This window comes from Mchenga conophoros, linkage group LG16 (assembly GCF_057382185.1).
Source record: "Mchenga conophoros isolate Kocher_MC1m ecotype Shallow Benthic linkage group LG16, M_conophoros_male_GT1.1, whole genome shotgun sequence".
Classification (NCBI taxonomy): Eukaryota; Metazoa; Chordata; class Actinopteri; order Cichliformes; family Cichlidae; genus Mchenga; species Mchenga conophoros.
Window position 1 is genome coordinate 28,999,987 of NC_140541.1, and position 19,868 is coordinate 29,019,854.

Here is a 19,868-nt window from a genome sequence, read left to right on the forward strand (position 1 = left end):
TTTCCATTAAGGTTAGATTTCCTTATTTAAAATAATTCAAAAATATTCAAAACAGATGCAGCAATATAAATACAAGTCTTTCTGAAGGCACTTGATTCAGAAACATTTAGTCATGTTTGCCTTGTCTAAGGAAAAAGGATTCTGCATGAGTTTTTAAGTACTGTTGTAAAATTCATCTATATACCATTCAGAAATCATCACAAATTGATATTTCATTTCTTTGCCTTGCTGTGTCTTGATGTTCAAGGTATATTAGCTGATATATGTGCAAGTTGATTAAACAGGTTTATTTCAAAGTGTTTTAGGTTTAAAGTAAACAAAATATTGTATGAAATATTCTGTTGTAAAGGGCTGGTTAGTGCAGGCATCCCTGTGTGTTACATCTCAGTTTATCACAAAGGTCAGTTAACAATGCTTAATCTTTCTTTTTTTCAATAAACACGTTACATGTATAAATATAAGGATCAGTGTTATTAGGTTGTATTTTTTCAGTAGTATTTATTTATTTATATAGGGTTTTTTATTATTATTATTTTGGAAAAATAGTAATAGTAATTGAACTGTTACCTACTTTTATTTGGCTTTTTTTTTTGTTTTTAAATTTATATGTAAATTTCTCTCTGTACATTAATGACACCATAATTCTGAATTTTTAAAATCTGATCAAATATCCCCATTGCTTGACATACTGTAGTATTTACTACTTTAAAAATTAAAGTTTTGTTTAGCATATCAAGCATAAAATTGTGCTGTTGTTTTTTGAAGTTTTTCAATCCCATAGCATAAAAAAAACCCAACAAAAACCAATGCAATAATAGTATTTTAACAGTAACTCCCTTCTCTTCTACTCCTTCCTCGCCTTAACTAGGAAGGAGGCTCTCTCAGCTGGTGTGTTTCTCCTGGCTAACACCTTTCTGCCTTTTCTCCATCAATGTCCTGCTGACATCAAGACTCAAGTTGTGTGATATAAACATTCAGAGAGTCTTGTATCTAAACTGGTTAATAATTAAACTTGCTCGTCCTGATGTTGACACCTTTAGAAAAAACATCAGTGCAAATGTAACACTTATTGTTTATCTGTGTCATTGGCTTTTTAGAATTTGGATTTGGATAAAAGAACTTCAAAATTAAGAGTTTCTTGTTCACCAAATAAAAATAGAGCAAAATAAAATTTCAAAAATGTACATTATTCTCTTGTACATGACAGCAAATGAAGGCCTCATAACATTAACTATAAATGCACTAAGGCAACCAAGTCTCAGTAAAAACATTATTGTTTACTTAAATTTGACCTTTAGACTATCAAAGATCTAAAGACAACTAACACATATTTTACCTTTTAAAAATTTATTATTATTGTTTCTTGTTTTTTACATTTTTTCAGATGTAAACTAAAATGCATTTCCACTTCTGGTTTTAGGTTTAATCCAGGTCATCTTATCGTTTGAACTTAAGGTGTCATAATGCCATATCTCTAACACGTTCCATTAAGATGTAAATTGTTCAATTTATTGTCATTTACAGTAAATAGGTTTATGTTTCTCAAATAACAGACTCATATTTATATCCTTTTTTCAAGCATAAAATGTTTGAGTCTCAAGAGTGACGTGTTTACTGTGGCTCAAAGTTTAGCCAGTTTTTCGGGTGCCTCTGTAGTCTCGCTCATTGTACACTTATATCACAAGGCTAATTCAGAAAATATAACTGACATGATGATGTCTATATTTAAGAGAATATCAGTTTCACAGTTTGCAAATTAATTCAAAGACAGGGGAAGAAAGAAGTGATTGCTTAGTAGGTTATAGATTCATGCTGCTTTAAAACTACCTTCTTTCCACAGAGCTGCTGTTAAAAAATAAAGGCCTGACAGTACTATATACACAGCAAGTGTGTTTTTGTTTATGAGTTGGCACCACACATTGTACAAGGTTCATGTTAGCACAGAATTCTGGGCCCTATGTATAAACAGTCTCTATATATGTGACACAATGTGATGTGTGGAAGGAAGAGAGGACTCAAACTCAGGACTCGCAGGCTGGTGAAGGATGTGGATGATGTTTGTTGTGAAGCCAGGATGAACAGAACATGAGAAGACGGACTGACTATACCAATTGAATAAATGAATGAATGAGTGAGGGAGTGAGTGAGTGAATTAATAAATTAATGGTTGGCTGGCTGACTGGATGGACTGAACTGAAAACACACATGAGGAATGGACGGAATGACAAGACTGGGAACTGAGGGCTTCGATACACAGTGTGGAGTTCAAGGTTCAAGGTTCAAGGTTCTTTATTTGTCACATGCATAGTTATACAAGTATAACACACAGTGAAATGTAGCCTGACACGCTCCTCGACATGTGCAAAAATTGGGGGGGGTGTAGAGGAAGAACATTATATATATATATATATATATATATATATATATATATATATATATATATACATATAGTATATACACTGGGTGAATGTGCAGTAGTAGCAGCAAGCAGGTGAATTCTGTACATTAATATGAATAGACATCTGACTATTTTACAGGAGACAATATAAACTAGAGATGGACCGATCCGATATTACGTATCGGTATCGGTCCGATACTGACCTAAATTACTGGATCGGATATCGGAGAAAAATAAAAAATGTAATCCGATCCATTAAATATCACGAAAGCACCTCACAAATCTTGCAACACGCCGTAACTCACCTCAGAACGTTAGCACGTCGGAGCAGTATGCATCACGTGATAGAGCGGCTGTGGCATGTGGGACCTGTCGGTGGTCTGGATAGCATGTGGAGCTTCGCTAGCAACCTGGCATTTCATCTCCGACAAAGTTATCCCCGAGAGAAGTAAAGCAAGTGTGTAAGTCCATCTCTGAATGTTTGTAAAGCATTCCTGCGTTAAGCTTACCAAACGATATATGGAGCGACTGCCTCTTCTGGCTGCTACTTCAATCATGAAACTGCTTAATGATCAGCTGATCGGCTTTTCTGTCGCGAGTCCGTCTCTCTGGTTTGTTTTTGGCCCACTTTGCACCAGAAAGAGGAAACCAGCGGCTGAACAACAGCAGCACGTTTAAGCTTGATCAGCTGTTGTTAGAATTGATTTATTATTACTTTCTACTCGAGGATCTTTTTCTACGTAGCTGACGGCTGGTAACTGTGCAGGGGTGGATCTAGCAAAGTTTAGCCAGGGGGGCCGATAGGTCATGAACAGGGAAAAGGGGGCACAAAGACATACTTTTCTTTCTTATTCTCATTTAAAATGTCTAGCTTTTAATAAATAATTATCCGAATCTTACACCCAAAGTTTTAATTTGGCTGTAGCTCAGGTGGCAGAGCAGGTCAGCCACTAATCAGAAGGTCGGTGGTTCGATCCCAGGCTGCCTCCTGGCTGCATGCCAAATATCCTTGGGCAAGATACTAACCCCGTGTTTGCCTACTGGTGGTGGTCAGTGGGCCCGGTGGCGCCTGTGTCCGTCAGCCTCGCCTCTGTCAGTGCGCCCCAGGGCAGCTGTGGCTACAATGTAGCTTGCCATCGCCAGTGTGTGAATGTGTGCGTGAATGGGTGAATGACTGAATGTAGTGTAAAGCGCTTTGGGGTCCTATGGACTAGAAAAGCGCTATACAAATGCAGGCCATTTACCATTTAATTTGATGTAAAATGAATAGAAGTCAATTACTGTATATAGTGACTATTAAGTCTAATATATATACCCTAGTAAGCTATAGTACTTTTTCCTTTGGGAAGGTACCATCTGTGCAGTCTGCAATTTTGTTGAAGAAAGATGTTGAATCTATTTAATATTTCTTGAAAAATAATTGATTTCTGTGCTTTTTTTTCACACTGCATCAAATTAAGGTTGATTACGTTGATTAAGCATCATGAGGTGGAGCGTGAGGGGTGGTTCCCTATTTTTTATTTATTTATTTTTGTTGTTGCTGGGAGTTGGAACCCTATTAGTTAGGTTGCTTAATATTTACGCTAAGTACTCTTTAAAATACCAGAATAGGGAGGATGGTGTAGGTTTAAGTTTATTAGATTGATCAGTATTGCTGAACTATGAAATTTTTTTTTTTTGCATACAGGTATAACAGAATAGCTTTAGTGTAGTTGTTGTTTTAAACTTGAGTATGAACTTATACAAAATGCAGCAAGATATTTAAAAAAAAACAGTTTTGTTGATTAAAAAACACTATATCGGATTCATATCGGTATCGGCAGATATCCAAATTCATGATATCGGTATCGGTATCGGACATAAAAAAGTGGTATCGTGCCATCTCTAATATAAACATATTTAAATTTAAAGGAATTTGAAATGTGCATTGTGCCTTGGTTTAGAGTGTCTGGAAGTTGTGATATGATGTGATAACATTAGGTGGCTGCATTATAATGTGAATGTATAATATTGTTGTCAGGCCTCTGTGTAACTGTAGGAGAAAAATAGTTTGATAGAAACAGCATTAGAATAGAATAGAATAGAATAATCCTTTAATTGTCCCACAAGGGGAAATTTGCTTGTAACAGCAGCCAGAAAGACACATATAGAAACAAACAGGACACAGAACAGAAACATACACTCATCCCTGCTGGACAACCTCTCCCACCCCATGCAGGAGACTGTGACAGCACTGAGCAGCTCCTTCAGTGGCAGGCTGCGGCACACACGGTGTGGGACGGAGAGATTTCGCAGGTCTTTCCTCCTCACTGCTGTCAGACTCCACAACAAAGACTTTAACTGATCAAACACACACATCCACACACACTGAGTGCAATACTCTTTTTCTGACAAAGTTGTATTTTTACTCAGTTGTATAAAGCATTTGCATTCTATTTCTATCCTATTGTATATTTTATTCTATTTATTGTACTGTATATAGTATTTTATTTTATTCTATAATTAATGGGAGGTGAAGAGGGACAGCAGACATTAGTCAGGTACAGACGCAGCAGCTCAGTGCTCTGTTATGTTGTTATTTTAAAAAGGTAGATGTGCCCTCTGATCATGGATAATCAGTCTAATGAAAGAAGTTTCATTCTGTCAGGATTTAATGAGATAATGAATTTCACAGTACCCCTCTTCTCAGTTACTTTACTGTATTACTGTGTGATTTTGTTCTTCAATATTTCTCTTGTGCTGCTCATTGTCTTGGATGAAAGCCTCCATGAACCTATGTACATTTTACTGAGCAGCTTCTGCATTAATGCACTTTATGGAACCACAGGTTTCTACCCAAAATTCCTTTCAGATTTACTGTCGTCTTCTCACAGAATCTCCTATGAAGGGTGCCTTTTACAAGCTTTTATCATGTATTCATTTGCTTGCTGTGATTTGTCTATTTTAACTGTCATGGCCTTTGACAGGTATCTGGCTATATGTCGACCTCTGCACTACCACTCTTTCATGACTAAGAGGAGGCTTTCACAGCTGGTGTGTTTCTCCTGGCTGACACCTTTCTGTGTTTTTGCCATTAATGTCCTGCTTACAGCAAGACTCAAGTTATGTGGTATAAAGATTCAGAGAGCCTTGTGTCTAAACTGGTTAATTGTTCAACTTGCTTGTCCTGAAGCTGACACTTTTTTTTTTTTTTTTTTTTTTTTTTTTTTAAATGACATCAGAAACAGCAGTATGCGACATTACGTGATGGCAGAGCTTCAGTTCATCCTTTGTCATTTTTTTTTTTTTTTTTTTTTTTTTTAATAAATAGGACAGGGGGAATGAATGAGAGAGAGAGGGGGAGAGAAAGAAAGAAAACCCAAGGGGAGAAGAGACGGTGAGAAGGGGGGGGAAGAGAGACAAAAAAAAAAAAAAAAACTCCTGGGTCACCTGTATGGAGAAAAAACAAACAAACAAACAAACAAACAAACAGAGGAGACAGCAAACAACAAAGAGCAACATAATAATAGAGAAAACAAAGCACCATCACAATAAACTAGCTAGTCATAGATATCAGTATTTACTAAGTAATAAACGATATTGTGCAGCACGCAAGATAGACAGCGCACAGTGTGCTTTGAGGCAGCAGCCAAGAAAGCTTTAGTCCGCGTCTGTGAATACCCATGTGTGCATACCTGTGTGGATCAGCATGCTTGCATTCCAAAGGTTTCTCCATGTAATGATCTGCTAGGGAGTGTGGGGGGGCCACAGCCCCGTCCTCCAGGGTGTGAAGCGGGTATGGAGGAGATCAAAACTCCAGACATCCAGAGGCCCCCAGAACACAAGAGACCATGGAAGACCAACAGAGGGGCAGCCGCGCCACTGTTCCAGTAAGAGCTGAGGAGAGTCCCAGATGAGGGCTCACTCAGCAGCCGCGGAGCAGAAGCCAGGGGGGGTTGCAGTGACGCGCCCGTGAGCTCCGCCGGCCCCCAGCTGCGCCTGAGTGACCGAGCCCTAGGCCGAGAGGCCGGGGGCACCCCACCTCCAAAGGGGCCCGAGCGAGCCCCAGGCCCCAGGCCCCGACAAGCGGCCGCCAAGGAGTGAGCCGGTGTGTACCCGGACGCCCACCCCCAGACACAAAGAACCACCAACACACCGACACCTGAGGGAGTCCGCCACCGGCAGGGGAAGTGGTGGTGGGTGGAGATAGGCCTCCAAACCTTGGAGGGCCTGAGGTGTCCCCAGAGAGGTGGCGTCTGATACCCAACCTGACATATAGACACAAACATACAGGCACACACAGACACAAACATCCATTCCCACCCTCATGCTCTCATATGCACTCACTCCACACTCAACCAACGTGGAGACAGACATAAAGAGACGCTGTACACACAATCACACTCCCCAAGCGTACTCTACAAACCGGGTCTAGGTACCCTTGCCCCTGGAGGGGGGAATTGCACCCAGACCCAGGTGGTGTTGCCCTTTTCCCTGCGGTGGGGAGAGGCAGACCACCCCGACTCCGCAGCAGCAGGGAGGCCCCACACCCCAGACCGCAGTCGGACGGCCAACTCCTGACACTTTTTCAAATAACATCAGTGCATATGTGATAATTGTCATTTATCTGTCTCATTGGCTTTTCATAATTTGGACTTACATATATATTATTAAAACATGTGTGAGGTCCAGAGAGGACAGAGTAATGTTTATGCAGACCTGTGTGGCCCATCTGACTTCTGTGATCATAAATGCCATTGTAATGGCTTTTGATGTGATGTACTTGCGCTTTGGCTCCAGAGATTTATCCCAAAGCCTCCAAAACTTCATCGCTCTTGAATTTCTCATCATCCCTCCAGTTATGAATCCTCTCATGTATGGATTTAAACTCAGCAAAATACGAAACAGAATCTTGAGTTTAATTTATTTGAAAGGGAAATGATTTCCATTAAGGTTAGATTTCCTTTTTTAAAATAATTCAAAAATATTCAAAACAGATGCAGCAATATAAATACAAGTCTTTCTGAAGGCACTTGATTCAGAAACATTTAGTCATGTTTGCCTTGTCTAAGGCAAACATATATTTGGACTAGACTAATTTTACTAATATTCTTTGTTATATTTGTCATAATATGACACATATTTGTCATATATGACATATTTGCTCAATCCAGCACGAATGTTAAATGAAAACAACATTTTTTTCATGTTTTTGACTAAGAATTTCATTTTAAAAAGGATTCTGCATGAGTTTTTAAGTACTGTTGTAAAATTCATCTATATACCATTCAGAAATCATCACAAATTGATATTTCATTTCTTTGCCTTGCTGTGTCTTGATGTTCAAGGTATATTAGCTGATATATGTGCAAGTTGATTAAACAGGTTTATTTCAAAGTGTTTTAGGTTTAAAGTAAACAAAATATTGTATGAAATATTCTGTTGTAAAGGGCTGGTTAGTGCAGGCATCCCTGTGTGTTACATCTCAGTTTATCACAAAGGTCAGTTAACAATGCTTAATGTTTCTTTTTTTTCAATAAACACGTTACATGTATAAATATAAGGATCAGTGTTATTAGGTTGTATTTTTTCAGTAGTATTTATGTATTTATATAGGGTTTTTTATTATTATTATTTTGGAAAAATAGTAATAGTAATTGAACTGTTACCTACTTTTATTTGGCATTTTTTTTGTTTTTAAATTTATATGTAAATTTCTCTCTGTACATTAATTAATGACACCATAATTCTGAATTTTTTTAAATCTGATCAAATATCCCCATTGCTTGACATACTGTAGTATTTACTACTTTAAAAATTAAAGTTTTGTTTAGCATATCAAACATAAAATTGTGCTGTTGTTTTTTGAAGTTTTTCAATCCCATAGCATAAAAAAAACAAAAACAAAAACCAATGCAATAATAGTATTTCAACAGTAACTCCCTTCTCTTCTGCTCCTTCCTCGCCTTAACTAGGAAGGAGGCTCTCTCAGCTGGTGTGTTTCTCCTGGCTAACACCTTTCTGCCTTTTCTCCATCAATGTCCTGCTAACATCAAGACTCAAGTTGTGTGATATAAACATTCAGAGAGTCTTGTATCTAAACTGGTTAATAATTAAACTTGCTCGTCCTGATGTTGACACCTTTAGAAAAAACATCAGTGCAAATGTAACACTTATTGTTTATCTGTGTCATTGGCTTTTTAGAATTTGGATTTGGATAAAAGAACTTCAAAATTAAGAGTTTCTTGTTCACCAAATAAAAAAAGAGCAAAATAAAATTTCAAAAATGTACATTATTCTCTTGTACATGACAGCAAATGAAGGCCTCATAACATTAACTATAAATGCACTAAGGCAACCAAGTCTCAGTAAAAACATTATTGTTTACTTAAATGTGACCTTTAGACTATCAAAGATCTAAAGACAACTAACACATATTTTACCTTTTAAAAATTTATTATTATTGTTTTTTGTTTTTTACATTTTTTCAGATGTAAACTAAAATGCATTTCCACTTCTGGTTTTAGGTTTAATCCAGGTCATCTTATCGTTTGAACTTAAGGTTTCATAATGCCATATCTCTAACACGTTCCATTAAGATGTAAATTGGTAAATTTATTGTCATTTACAGTAAATAGGTTTTTGTTTCTCAAATAACAGACTCATATTTATATCCTTTTTTCAAGCATAAAATGTTTGAGTCTCATGAGTGACGTGTTTACTGTGGCTCAAAGTTTAGCCAGTTTTTCGGGTGCCTCTGTAGTCTCGCTCATTGTACACTTATATCACAAGGCTAATTCAGAAAATATAACTGACATGATGATGTCTATATTTAAGAGAATATCAGTTTCACAGTTTGCAAATTAATTCAAAGACAGGGGAAGAAAGAAGTGATTGCTTAGTAGGTTATAGATTCATGCTGCTTTAAAACTACCTTCTTTCCACAGAGCTGCTGTTAAAAAATAAAGGCCTGACAGTACTATATACACAGCAAGTGTGTTTTTGTTTATGAGTTGGCACCACAGATTGTACAAGGTTCATGTTAGCACAGAATTCTGGGCCCTATGTATAAACAGTCTCTATATATGTGACACAATGTGATGTGTGGAAGGAAGAGAGGACTCAAACACAGGACTCGCAGGCTGGTGAAGGATGTGGATGATGTTTGTTGTGAAGCCAGGATGAACAGAACATGAGAAGACGGACTGACTATACCAATTGAATAAATGAATGAATGAGTGAGGGAGTGAGTGAGTGAATTAATAAATTAATGGTTGGCTGGCTGACTGGATGGACTGAACTGAAAACACACATGAGGAATGGACGGAATGACAAGACTGGGAACTGAGGGCTTAGATACACAGTGTGGAGTTGTGATATGATGTGATAACATTAGGTGGCTGCATTATAATGTGAATGTATGATATTGTTGTCAGGCCTCTGTGTAACTGTAGGAGAAAAATAGTTTGATAGAAACAGCATTAGAATAGAATAGAATAATCCTTTAATTGTCCCACAAGGGGAAATTTGCTTGTAACAGCAGCCAGAAAGACACATATAGAAACAAACAGGACACAGAACAGAAACATACACTCATCCCTGTTGGACAACATCTCCCACCCCATGCAGGAGACTGTGACAGCACTGAGCAGCTCCTTCAGTGGCAGGCTGCGGCACACACGGTGTGGGACGGAGAGATTTCGCAGGTCTTTCCTCCTCACTGCTGTCAGACTCCACAACAAAGACTTTAACTGATCAAACACACACATCCACACACACTGAGTGCAATACTCTTTTTCTGACAAAGTTGTATTTTTACTCAGTTGTATAAAGCATTTGCATTCTATTTCTATCCTATTGTATATTTTATTCTATTTATTGTACTGTATATAGTATTTTATTTTATTCTATAATTAATGGGAGGTGAAGAGGGACAGCAGACATTAGTCAGGTACAGACGCAGCAGCTCAGTGCTCTGTTATGTTGTTATTTTAAAAAGGTAGATGTGCCCTCTGATCATGGATAATCAGTCTAATGAAAGAAGTTTCATTCTGTCAGGATTTAATGAGATAATGAATTTCACAGTACCCCTCTTCTCAGTTACTTTACTGTATTACTGTGTGATTTTGTTCTTCAATATTTCTCTTGTGCTGCTCATTGTCTTGGATGAAAGCCTCCATGAACCTATGTACATTTTCCTGAGTAGCCTTTGCATTAATGCCCTTTATGGAACCACAGGTTTCTACCCCAAATTCCTTTCAGATTTACTGTCGTCTTCTCACAGAATCTCCTATGAAGGGTGCCTTTTACAAGCTTTTATCGCGTATTCATTTTCTTTTTGTGATTTGTCTATTTTAACTGTCATGGCCTTTGACAGGTATCTGGCTATATGTCGACCTCTGCACTACCACTCTTTCATGACTAAGAGGAGGCTTTCACAGCTGGTGTGTTTCTCCTGGCTGACACCTTTCTGTCTTTTTTCCATTAATGTCCTGCTTACAGCAAGACTCAAGTTATGTGGTATAAACATTCAGAGAGCCTTATGTCTAAACTGGTTAATTTTTAAACTTGCTTGTCCTGAAGCTGACACTTTTCCAAATAACATCAGTGCATATGTGATATTTGCTATTTGTTATTTTCATTATGTTTTCATAATTTGGACTTACATATATCTTATTAAAACATGTGTGAGGTCCAGAGAGGACAGAGTAATGTTTATGCAGACCTGTGTGGCCCATCTGACTTCTGTGATCATAAATGTCATTGTAATGGCTGTTGATGTGATGTACTTGCGCTTTGGCTCCAGAGATTTACCCCAAAGCCTCCAAAACTTCATCACTCTTGAATTTCTCATCATCCCTCCAGTTATGAATCCTCTCATGTATGGATTTAAACTCACCAAAATACGAAACAGAATCTTGAGTTTAATTTATTTGAAAGGGAAATGATTTCCATTAAGGTTAGATTTCCTTTTTTAAAATAATTCAAAAATATTCAAAACAGATGCAGCAATATAAATACAAGTCTTTCTGAAGGCACTTGATTCAGAAACATTTAGTCATGTTTGCCTTGTCTAAGGCAAACATATATTTGGACTAGACTAATTTTACTAATATTCTTTGTTATATTTATCATAATATGACATAAATTTGTCATGTGTCATATTTGCTCAATCCAGCACGAACATTAAATGAAAACAACATTTTTTTCATGTTTTTGACTAGGAATTTCATTTGAAAAAGTATTCTGCATGAGTTTTTAAGTACTGTTGTAAAATTCATCTATATACCATTCAGAAATCATCACAAATTGACATTTCATTTCTTTGCCTTGCTGTGTCTTGATGTTCAAGGTATATTAGCTGATATATGTGCAAGTTGATTAAACAGGTTTATTTCAAAGTGTTTTAGGTTTAAAGTAAACAAAATATTGTATGAAATATTCTGTTGTAAAGGGCTGGTTAGTGCAGGAATCCCTGTGTGTTACATCTCAGTTTATCACAAAGGTCAGTTAACAACGCTTAATGTTTCTTTTTTTTTTTCCTATAAACACGTTCCATATATAAATATAAGGATCAGTGTTATTAGGTTGTATTTTTTCAGTAGTATTTATTTATTTATATATAAAGGTTTTTTTATTATTATTTTGGAAAAATAGTAATTGAACTGTTACCTACTTTTATTTGGCATTTTTTTTGTTTTTAAATTTATATGTAAATTTCTCTCTGTACATTAATTAATGACACCATAATTCTGTACTTTTTGAAATCTGATCATATATCCCCATTGCTTGACATACTGTAGTATTTACTACTTTAAGAATTAAAGTTTTGTTTAGCATATCAAGCATAAAATTGTGCTGTTGTTGTTTTTTGAAGTTTTTCAATCCCAAAGCATAAAAAAAAAAACCCAACAAAAAACAATGCAATAATAGTATTTCAACAGTAACTCCCTTCTCTTCTACTCCTTCCTCGCCTTAACTAGGAAGGAGGCTCTCTCAGCTGGTGTGTTTCTCCAGGCTAACACCTTTCTGCTTTTTCTCCATCAATGTCCTGCTAACATCAAGTTGTGTGATATAAACATTCTGTCACGGCTGTCGAGGCGAGCCATGTGGTATTGACGGGAGAAAGGACCCAAATCGCAGGCAGTAGATGATAATGCTGGTGATGTTATATTTACACAGTGGTGAGATGACAAAACAGGCAAGAGGGAAGACAAAACTAAAGACCTAAACTGGGAAAGCTAAATGACAAACCTGAGAGGGTACCAGAATGGGGTGAGAGGCAGAGAGACACTGACGAGGGACAGGACACCGTGGACCACAGAGTAACGCAGACTGACACGGCGTAACGCAGACGAACCAGCAACAGGCAGGAGAACACACAGGGCTTAAATACACACACCAGTAATCAGGGGATGAGAGACAGAAGGGCAACACAGCTGGGAGAAATCAGAGCTGACGGGACAGAGGAAACGTAAACTGAACACACTCACATCAGACAGAGACCTTCACAATAAGACAGGAAACTCAGACACAGGGAACCAAACAAGAGACAGAACTAAACAGACAGATTCGCAAACAGACGGGGTGACACCATAGACAGACAGACCGAATATAACACATAGAACTCGAACAATAATAATCATCATAATAATAAACTAAAAGCGCTGGGTCACCGACCCAGGACCATGACAGTACCCCCCCTCAAGGGCTGGCACCAGACAGCCCAACACAAGAAAACGAAAGAAAAACACAAAAACCGCCCAAAACAGAAAACAACCCGAACAGGGCGGGCAGCAGGGGTCCAGGAAGGAGGGCTCGAAACAAAACACCGAAGCACAAGAAAGCCCCAAAACAAAAGAGGAGTCCAAAAAAGAACAGTTCAGGGGGCCGGCCGTGCGGACGGCAACGGCGGCGACGTGGAAACAGTTCAGGGGGCCGGCTGTGCGGAAGGCAGCGGCGGCGATCCGGGGGCCGGCCGTGCGGAAGGCAGCGGCGGCGATCCGGGGGCCGGCCGTGCGGAAGGCAGCGGAAGGCAGCGGAAGGCAGCGGAAGGCAGCGGCGGCGACTCAGGCGAAAGGGGTCCGGAGGCCGGCCGTGCGGAATGCAGCGGCGGCGATTCAGGTGAAGGGGGTCTGGGGGCCGCCCACGACGGAGATGACGCCCGACCAGTGGCCTGGAAGGCGGCCAATAAACCACAGACCCAGACGAGGCTGGACCAGGCGACGCCGAAGGCGAAGACACGGAGGCTGGGCCAGACGAGGATGAAGCAGCTGAAGCGGAGGCTGGGCCAGACGAAGGCGAAGCGGAGGCTGGGCCAGACGAGGATGAAGCAGCTGAAGCGGAGGATGAAGCCGGAGCTGGCGACGCTGACGATGCTCCTCGGGCCCCCCAGCTGACGAGGCAGGAGGCTGGACGGGCTCCTCGGGCCCTCCAGCTGACGAGGCAGGAGGTTGGATGGGCTCCTCGGGCCCTCCAGCGAGAACAGTCTCAGGACCAGTGGGCACAGGGACCTCTGGCAGGCACAGAACAGAACCAGCAGGTGCACGGGCCCCTGGCAGGGACAGAACAGAACCAGCAGGCGCACGGGCCTCTGGCAGGCACAGAACAGGACCAGCAGGTGCACGGGCCCCTGGCAGGGACAGAACAGAACCAGCAGGCACACGGGCCCCTGGCAGGCACAGAACAGGACCAGCAGGCGCATGGGCCTCTGGCAGGCACATAGCAGGCTGCAGCTGCACAGAGCATTGACTCTGCTCAGGCAGCAACAGCCGGGTGCAGTCCTCAGCTGGCTTCTTAACCTCCAGGGGTCCAGAGTCAGCTGGGGGCTGAAACCCAGCCTCAATGGAGGCCCTGGAGTGCATCTCAGTCTCAGAACTGGCCAGCCTTTGAGGAATGTTGACATTATTAGATTTGTCTCTCTGCTTGGAATGGATGGGCGAAGAACAGTGTTTTTCAGGTTGAATTGACTTGTATTGTTGTACAGGTGGAGAAACTGACACAGGATGCAGGGCTGGTGGCTGCTGAACAGGAGGCTGAACTGAGGGTGACTGACATAATGGTTGTGATGACAATGGTCTTGGAGTGGGAGACTGAATGGATGATAAGGCTGATGATTCTTCTGCCAACTGGGCTACTGACTGGGCTAGGGATTGCAACATAGTTTGCAGTAAGTCTGGCTGTGACTGTAACTGAGCTATGGGTGGTGAGGCTGAATGTGGTGGAGGTGGCGACTGAGCTTCTGGCCGGGCGGCTAACCGAGCTTCTAGTAGATAGTCTTTTTTATTTTCAGATTCCGGATTAAAAGTCCTGGTTAGCATAACACAGGACTCGGAAGAGGCAGAATGAAAGCAGTCCTTTAAATCCTCAGAGCATGTGTTAACGGACCTTGGAGTATCTGACAAAGAATTAACCGTTTCTGAATTAATCTTTTCACATTTGAATAAACCTGAGTTGACTGGCATTGAATTACTAGACTCAGGATCAACTGACAGAGTGATCATGAATGCAAGCTCAGATGGAACAGAAAAAACACTGTGTTCCTGACTCACAGAATCTGCCGGTAACTGACGGCCGCGTGGACGTCGCTTCCACCTGGGAGAAGGGGCAAGAGCGGCAGGGGAAGCGGGCGGTGATATGAGCCAGCTCTGAAGTGGCTGCTCCTGCTGTGGGGTGGATAGGCTGGGTGGAATGAGGATGATTCCCAGTGCTTTGTAAAAAGCCTTGGCTGGTGTGAGCTGGCCACTGGGGGGCTGCATGTAAATGAAACAGTCACTCTCACTGACCCCGAGGGCTTGCTTGGCGAGCGAAGGATGACGGCGGCGTGACCGCCGTTTTGCCCGGAAGGAGGGAGAAGCCGACTGAACGGGCGGCATTTTGTCCGGCTGAGAGTCCTCTGGTGGACTGGGGAGAGGATCTTCCAGTAAGCCAGGCAGGTCAGCTGTCGCAGTTGGGGGGTGAAGATGAAGTGTGTTGAGGATGAAGTCCTGTACGAGTGGGTGAAGTGAATCCAGCAGCCAGGGGTGATTGGAAACTAGCCGCTGTAGTCGGGCCTCCAGAGCATGACGAAGTTCCTCCCCCTCATGCTCTAGCCACAGATTAGTCCATCTTGAAACTGAATCGGTTAATTCCTCCCGAACCTCCTTGGAAGGTGCGAATGCCGCTGGGTCCATGTTTGGCCGGTTCGTACTGTCACGGCTGCCGAGGCGAGCCGTGTGGTATTGACGGGAGAAAGGACCCAAATCGCAGGCAGTAGATGATAATGCTGGTGATGTTATATTTACACAGTGGTGAGATGACAAAACAGGCAAGAGGGAAGACAAAACTAAAGACCTAAACTGGGAAAGCTAAATGACAAACCTGAGAGGGTACCAGAATGGGGTGAGAGGCAGAGAGACACGGACGAGGAACAGGACACCGTGGACCACAGAGTAACGCAGACTGACACGGCGTAACGCAGACTGACACGGCGTAACGCAGACTGACACGGCGTAACGCAGACTGACACGGCGTAACGCAGACGAACCAGCAACAGGCAGGAGAACACACAGGGCTTAAATACACACACCAGTAATCAGGGGATGAGAGACAGAAGGGCAACACAGCTGGGAGAAATCAGAGCTGATGGGACAGAGGAAACGTAAACTGAACACACTCACATCAGACAGAGACCTTCACAATAAGACAGGAAACTCAGACACAGGGAACAAAACAAGACACAGAACTAAACAGACAGATTCGCATAAAGACGGGGTGACACCATAGACAGACAGAGACACAGACCGGATATAACACATAGAACTCGAACAATAATAATCATCATCATAATAAACTAAAAGCGCTGGGTCACCGACCCAGGACCATGACACATTCAGAGAGTCTTGTATCTAAACTGGTTAATAATTAAACTTGCTTGTCCTGATGTTGACACCTTTAGAAAAAACATCAGTGCAAATGTAACACTTATTTTTTATCTGTGTCATTGGCTTTTTAGAATTTGGACTTACATATATCTTATTAAAACATGTGCGAGGTCCAGAGAGGACAGGTTAAAGTTTACGCAGACCTGTGTGCCCCACCTGATCTCTTTGCTGACTTTCCTGTTTTTTCTTGATCCAGTGTACATGATATCTGGCTCTACACGTTTACCTCAAAGCCTCCAAAACTTCATCACTATTGAATTTCTCATCATCCGTCCAGTTATGAATCCTCTCATATATGGATTTAAACTCACCAAAATACGAAACAGGATATTGGGTTTATTTTATTTTAAAAGAACTTCAAAATTAAGAGTTTCTTGTTCACCAAATAAAAATGGAGCAAAATAAAATTTCAAAAATGTACATTATTCTCTTGTACATGACAGCAAATGAAGGTCTCATAACATTAACTATAAATGCACCAAGACAACCAAGTCTCAGTAAAAAGCATTATTGTTTACTTAAATTTGACCTTTAGACTATCAAAGATCTAAAGACAACTAACACATATTTTACCTTTTAAAAATCTATCATTATTGTTTTTTGTTTTTTACATTTTTTCAGATGTAAACTAAAATGCATTTCCACTTCTGGTTTTAGGTTTAATCCAGGTCATCTTATCGTTTGAACTTAAGGTTTCATAATGCCATATCTCTAACACGTTCCATTAAGATGTAAATTGGTAAATTTATTGTCATTTACAGTAAATAGGTTTATGTTTCTCAAGTAACAGACTCATATTTATATCCTTTTTTCAAGCATAAAATGTTTGAGTCTCATGAGTGACGTGTTTACTGTGGCTCAAAGTTTAGCCAGTTTTTCGGGTGCCTCTGTAGTCTCGCTCATTGTACACTTATATCACAAGGCTAATTCAGAAAATATAACTGACATGATGATGTCTATATTTAACAGAATATCAGTTTCACAGTTTGCAAATTAATTCAAAGACAGGGGAAGAAAGAAGTGATTGCTTAGTAGGTTATAGATTCATGCTGCTTTAAAACTACCTTCTTTCCACAGAGCTGCTGTTAAAAAATAAAGGCCTGACAGTACTATATACACAGCATGTGTGTTTTTGTTTATGAGTTGGCACCACAGATTGTACAAGGTTCATGTTAGCACAGAATTCTGGGCCCTATGTATAAAAAGTCTCTATATATGTGACACAATGTGATGCGTGGAAGGAAGAGAGGACTCAAACTCAGGACTCGCAGGCTGGTGAAGGATGTGGATGATGTTTGTTGTGAAGCCAGGATGAACAGAACATGAGAAGACGGACTGACTATACCAATTGAATAAATGAATGAATGAGTGAGGGAGTGAGTGAATTAATAAATTAATGGTTGGCTGGCTGACTGGATGGACTGAACTGAAAACACACATGAGGAATGGACGGAATGACAAGACTGGGAACTGAGGGCTTAAATACACAGTGTGGAGTTGTGATATGATGTGATGACATTAGGTTGCTGCATTATAATGTGAATGTATAATATTGTTGTCAGGCCTCTGTGTAACTGTAGGAGAAAAATAGTTTGATAGAAACAGCATTAGAATAGAATAGAATAATCCTTTAATTGTCCCACAAGGGGAAATTTGCTTGTAACAGCAGCCAGAAAGACACATATAGAAACAAACAGGACACAGAACAGAAACATACACTCATCCCTGTTGGACAACATCTCCCACCCCATGCAGGAGACTGTGACAGCACTGAGCAGCTCCTTCAGTGGCAGGCTGCGGCACACACGGTGTGGGACGGAGAGATTTCGCAGGTCTTTCCTCCTCACTGCTGTCAGACTCCACAACAAAGACTTTAACTGATCAAACACACACATCCACACACACTGAGTGCAATACTCTTTTTCTGACAAAGTTGTATTTTTACTCAGTTGTATAAAGCATTTGCATTCTATTTCTATCCTATTGTATATTTTATTCTATTTATTGTACTGTATATAGTATTTTATTTTATTCTATAATTAATGGGAGGTGAAGAGGGACAGCAGACATTAGTCAGGTACAGACGCAGCAGCTCAGTGCTCTGTTATGTTGTTATTTTAAAAAGGTAGATGTGCCCTCTGATCATGGTTAATCAGTCTAATGAAAGAAGTTTCATTCTGTCAGGATTTAATGAGACGATGAATTTCACAGTACCCCTCTTCTCAGTTACTTTACTGTATTACTGTGGGATTTTGTTCTTCAATATTTCTCTTGTGCTGCTCATTGTCTTGGATGAAAGCCTCCATGAACCTATGTACATTTTACTGAGCAGCTTCTGCATTAATGCACTTTATGGAACCACAGGTTTCTACCCAAAATTCCTTTCAGATTTACTGTCATCTTCTCACAGAATCTCCTATGAAGGGTGCCTTTTACAAGGTTTTGTCATGTATTCATTTGCTTGCTGTGATTTGTCTATTTTAACTGTCATGGCCTTTGACAGGTATCTGGCTATATGTCGACCTCTGCACTACCACTCTTTCATGACTAAGAGGAGGCTTTCACAGCTGGTGTGTTTCTCCTGGCTGACACCTTTCTGTGTTTTTGCCATTAATGTCCTGCTTACAGCAAGACTCAAGTTATGTGGTATAAAGATTCAGAGAGCCTTATGTCTAAACTGGTTAATTGTTCAACTTGCTTGTCCTGAAGCTGACACTTTTTCAAATAACATCAGTGCATATGTGATGATTGTCATTTATCATTTTCATTATGTTTTCATAATTTGGACTTACATATATATTATTAAAACATGTGTGAGGTCCAGAGAGGACAGAGTAATGTTTATGCAGACCTGTGTGGCCCATCTGACTTCTGTGATCATAAATGCCATTGTAATGGCTTTTGATGCGATGTACTTGCGCTTTGGCTCCAGAGATTTATCCCAAAGCCTCCAAAACTTCATCGCTCTTGAATTTCTCATCATCCCTCCAGTTATGAATCCTCTCATGTATGGATTTAAACTCACCAAAATACGAAACAGAATCTTGAGTTTAATTCATTTGAAAGGGAAATGATTTCCATTAAGGTTAGATTTCCTTTTTTAAAATAATTCAAAAATATTCAAAACAGATGCAGCAATATAAATACAAGTCTTTCTGAAGGCACTTGATTCAGAAACATTTAGTCATGTTTGCCTTGTCTAAGGCAAACATATATTTGGACTAGACTAATTTTACTAATATTCTTTGTTATATTTGTCATAATATGACACATATTTGTCATATATGACATATTTGCTCAATCCAGCACGAATGTTAAATGAAAACAACATTTTTTTCATGTTTTTGACTAAGAATTTCATTTTAAAAAGGATTCTGCATGAGTTTTTAAGTACTGTTGTAAAATTCATCTATATACCATTCAGAAATCATCACAAATTGACATTTCATTTCTTTGCCTTGCTGTGTCTTGATGTTCAAGGTATATTAGCTGATATATGTGCAAGTTGATTAAACAGGTTTATTTCAAAGTGTTTTAGGTTTAAAGTAAACAAAATATTGTATGAAATA

At 40.0% G+C, this 19,868-nt stretch overlaps 3 protein-coding genes across 5 annotated transcripts; all 3 read left to right on the plus strand.

The window, feature by feature from the left end:
* The first annotated feature begins 4,887 nt into the window (after positions 1 to 4,887).
* LOC146557021 (olfactory receptor 6N1-like) lies at positions 4,888 to 7,319 on the plus strand. 3 transcript variants are annotated; one of them, XM_085249090.1, is made up of 2 exons: positions 4,888 to 5,569; positions 6,933 to 7,319. In XM_085249090.1, exons 1-2 carry the CDS (start codon positions 4,991 to 4,993, stop codon positions 7,317 to 7,319), a joined length of 966 nt encoding a protein of 321 aa, XP_085105216.1. In that variant the 5' UTR covers positions 4,888 to 4,990. The 3 variants fall into 3 exon arrangements, with proteins under 3 accessions (XP_085105216.1, XP_085105217.1, XP_085105215.1); XM_085249091.1 differs by having other exon boundaries at positions 4,888 to 5,568; positions 6,953 to 7,319; XM_085249089.1 differs by having other exon boundaries at positions 4,888 to 5,561; positions 6,919 to 7,319.
* A 3,061-nt stretch (positions 7,320 to 10,380) lies between these two features.
* On the plus strand, positions 10,381 to 11,325 carry LOC146557022 (olfactory receptor 4B13-like). Its single transcript, XM_085249421.1, has one exon. It carries the CDS (start codon positions 10,381 to 10,383, stop codon positions 11,323 to 11,325), a length of 945 nt encoding a protein of 314 aa, XP_085105547.1.
* A 6,866-nt stretch (positions 11,326 to 18,191) lies between these two features.
* On the plus strand, positions 18,192 to 19,373 carry LOC146557023 (olfactory receptor 4B13-like). Its single transcript, XM_085249420.1, has one exon. The coding sequence runs from the start codon at positions 18,429 to 18,431 to the stop codon at positions 19,371 to 19,373; it is 945 nt and encodes a 314-aa protein (XP_085105546.1). The 5' UTR covers positions 18,192 to 18,428.
* The last annotated feature ends 495 nt before the right edge of the window (positions 19,374 to 19,868 follow it).

Bases quoted from the DNA above. Each gene is read 5' to 3' on its own strand.
- LOC146557023 (XM_085249420.1), top strand. From the start codon at position 18,429: ATGTGCCCTCTGATCATGGTTAATCAGTCTAATGAAAGAAGTTTCATT.
- LOC146557022 (XM_085249421.1), top strand. From the start codon at position 10,381: ATGTGCCCTCTGATCATGGATAATCAGTCTAATGAAAGAAGTTTCATT.
- LOC146557021 (XM_085249089.1), top strand. From the start codon at position 4,991: ATGTGCCCTCTGATCATGGATAATCAGTCTAATGAAAGAAGTTTCATT. The intron at 5,562-6,918 runs GTCCTGAAGCTG...AGCAGCAGGGAG, and splicing joins GTTAATTGTTCAACTTGCTT to GCCCCACACCCCAGACCGCA.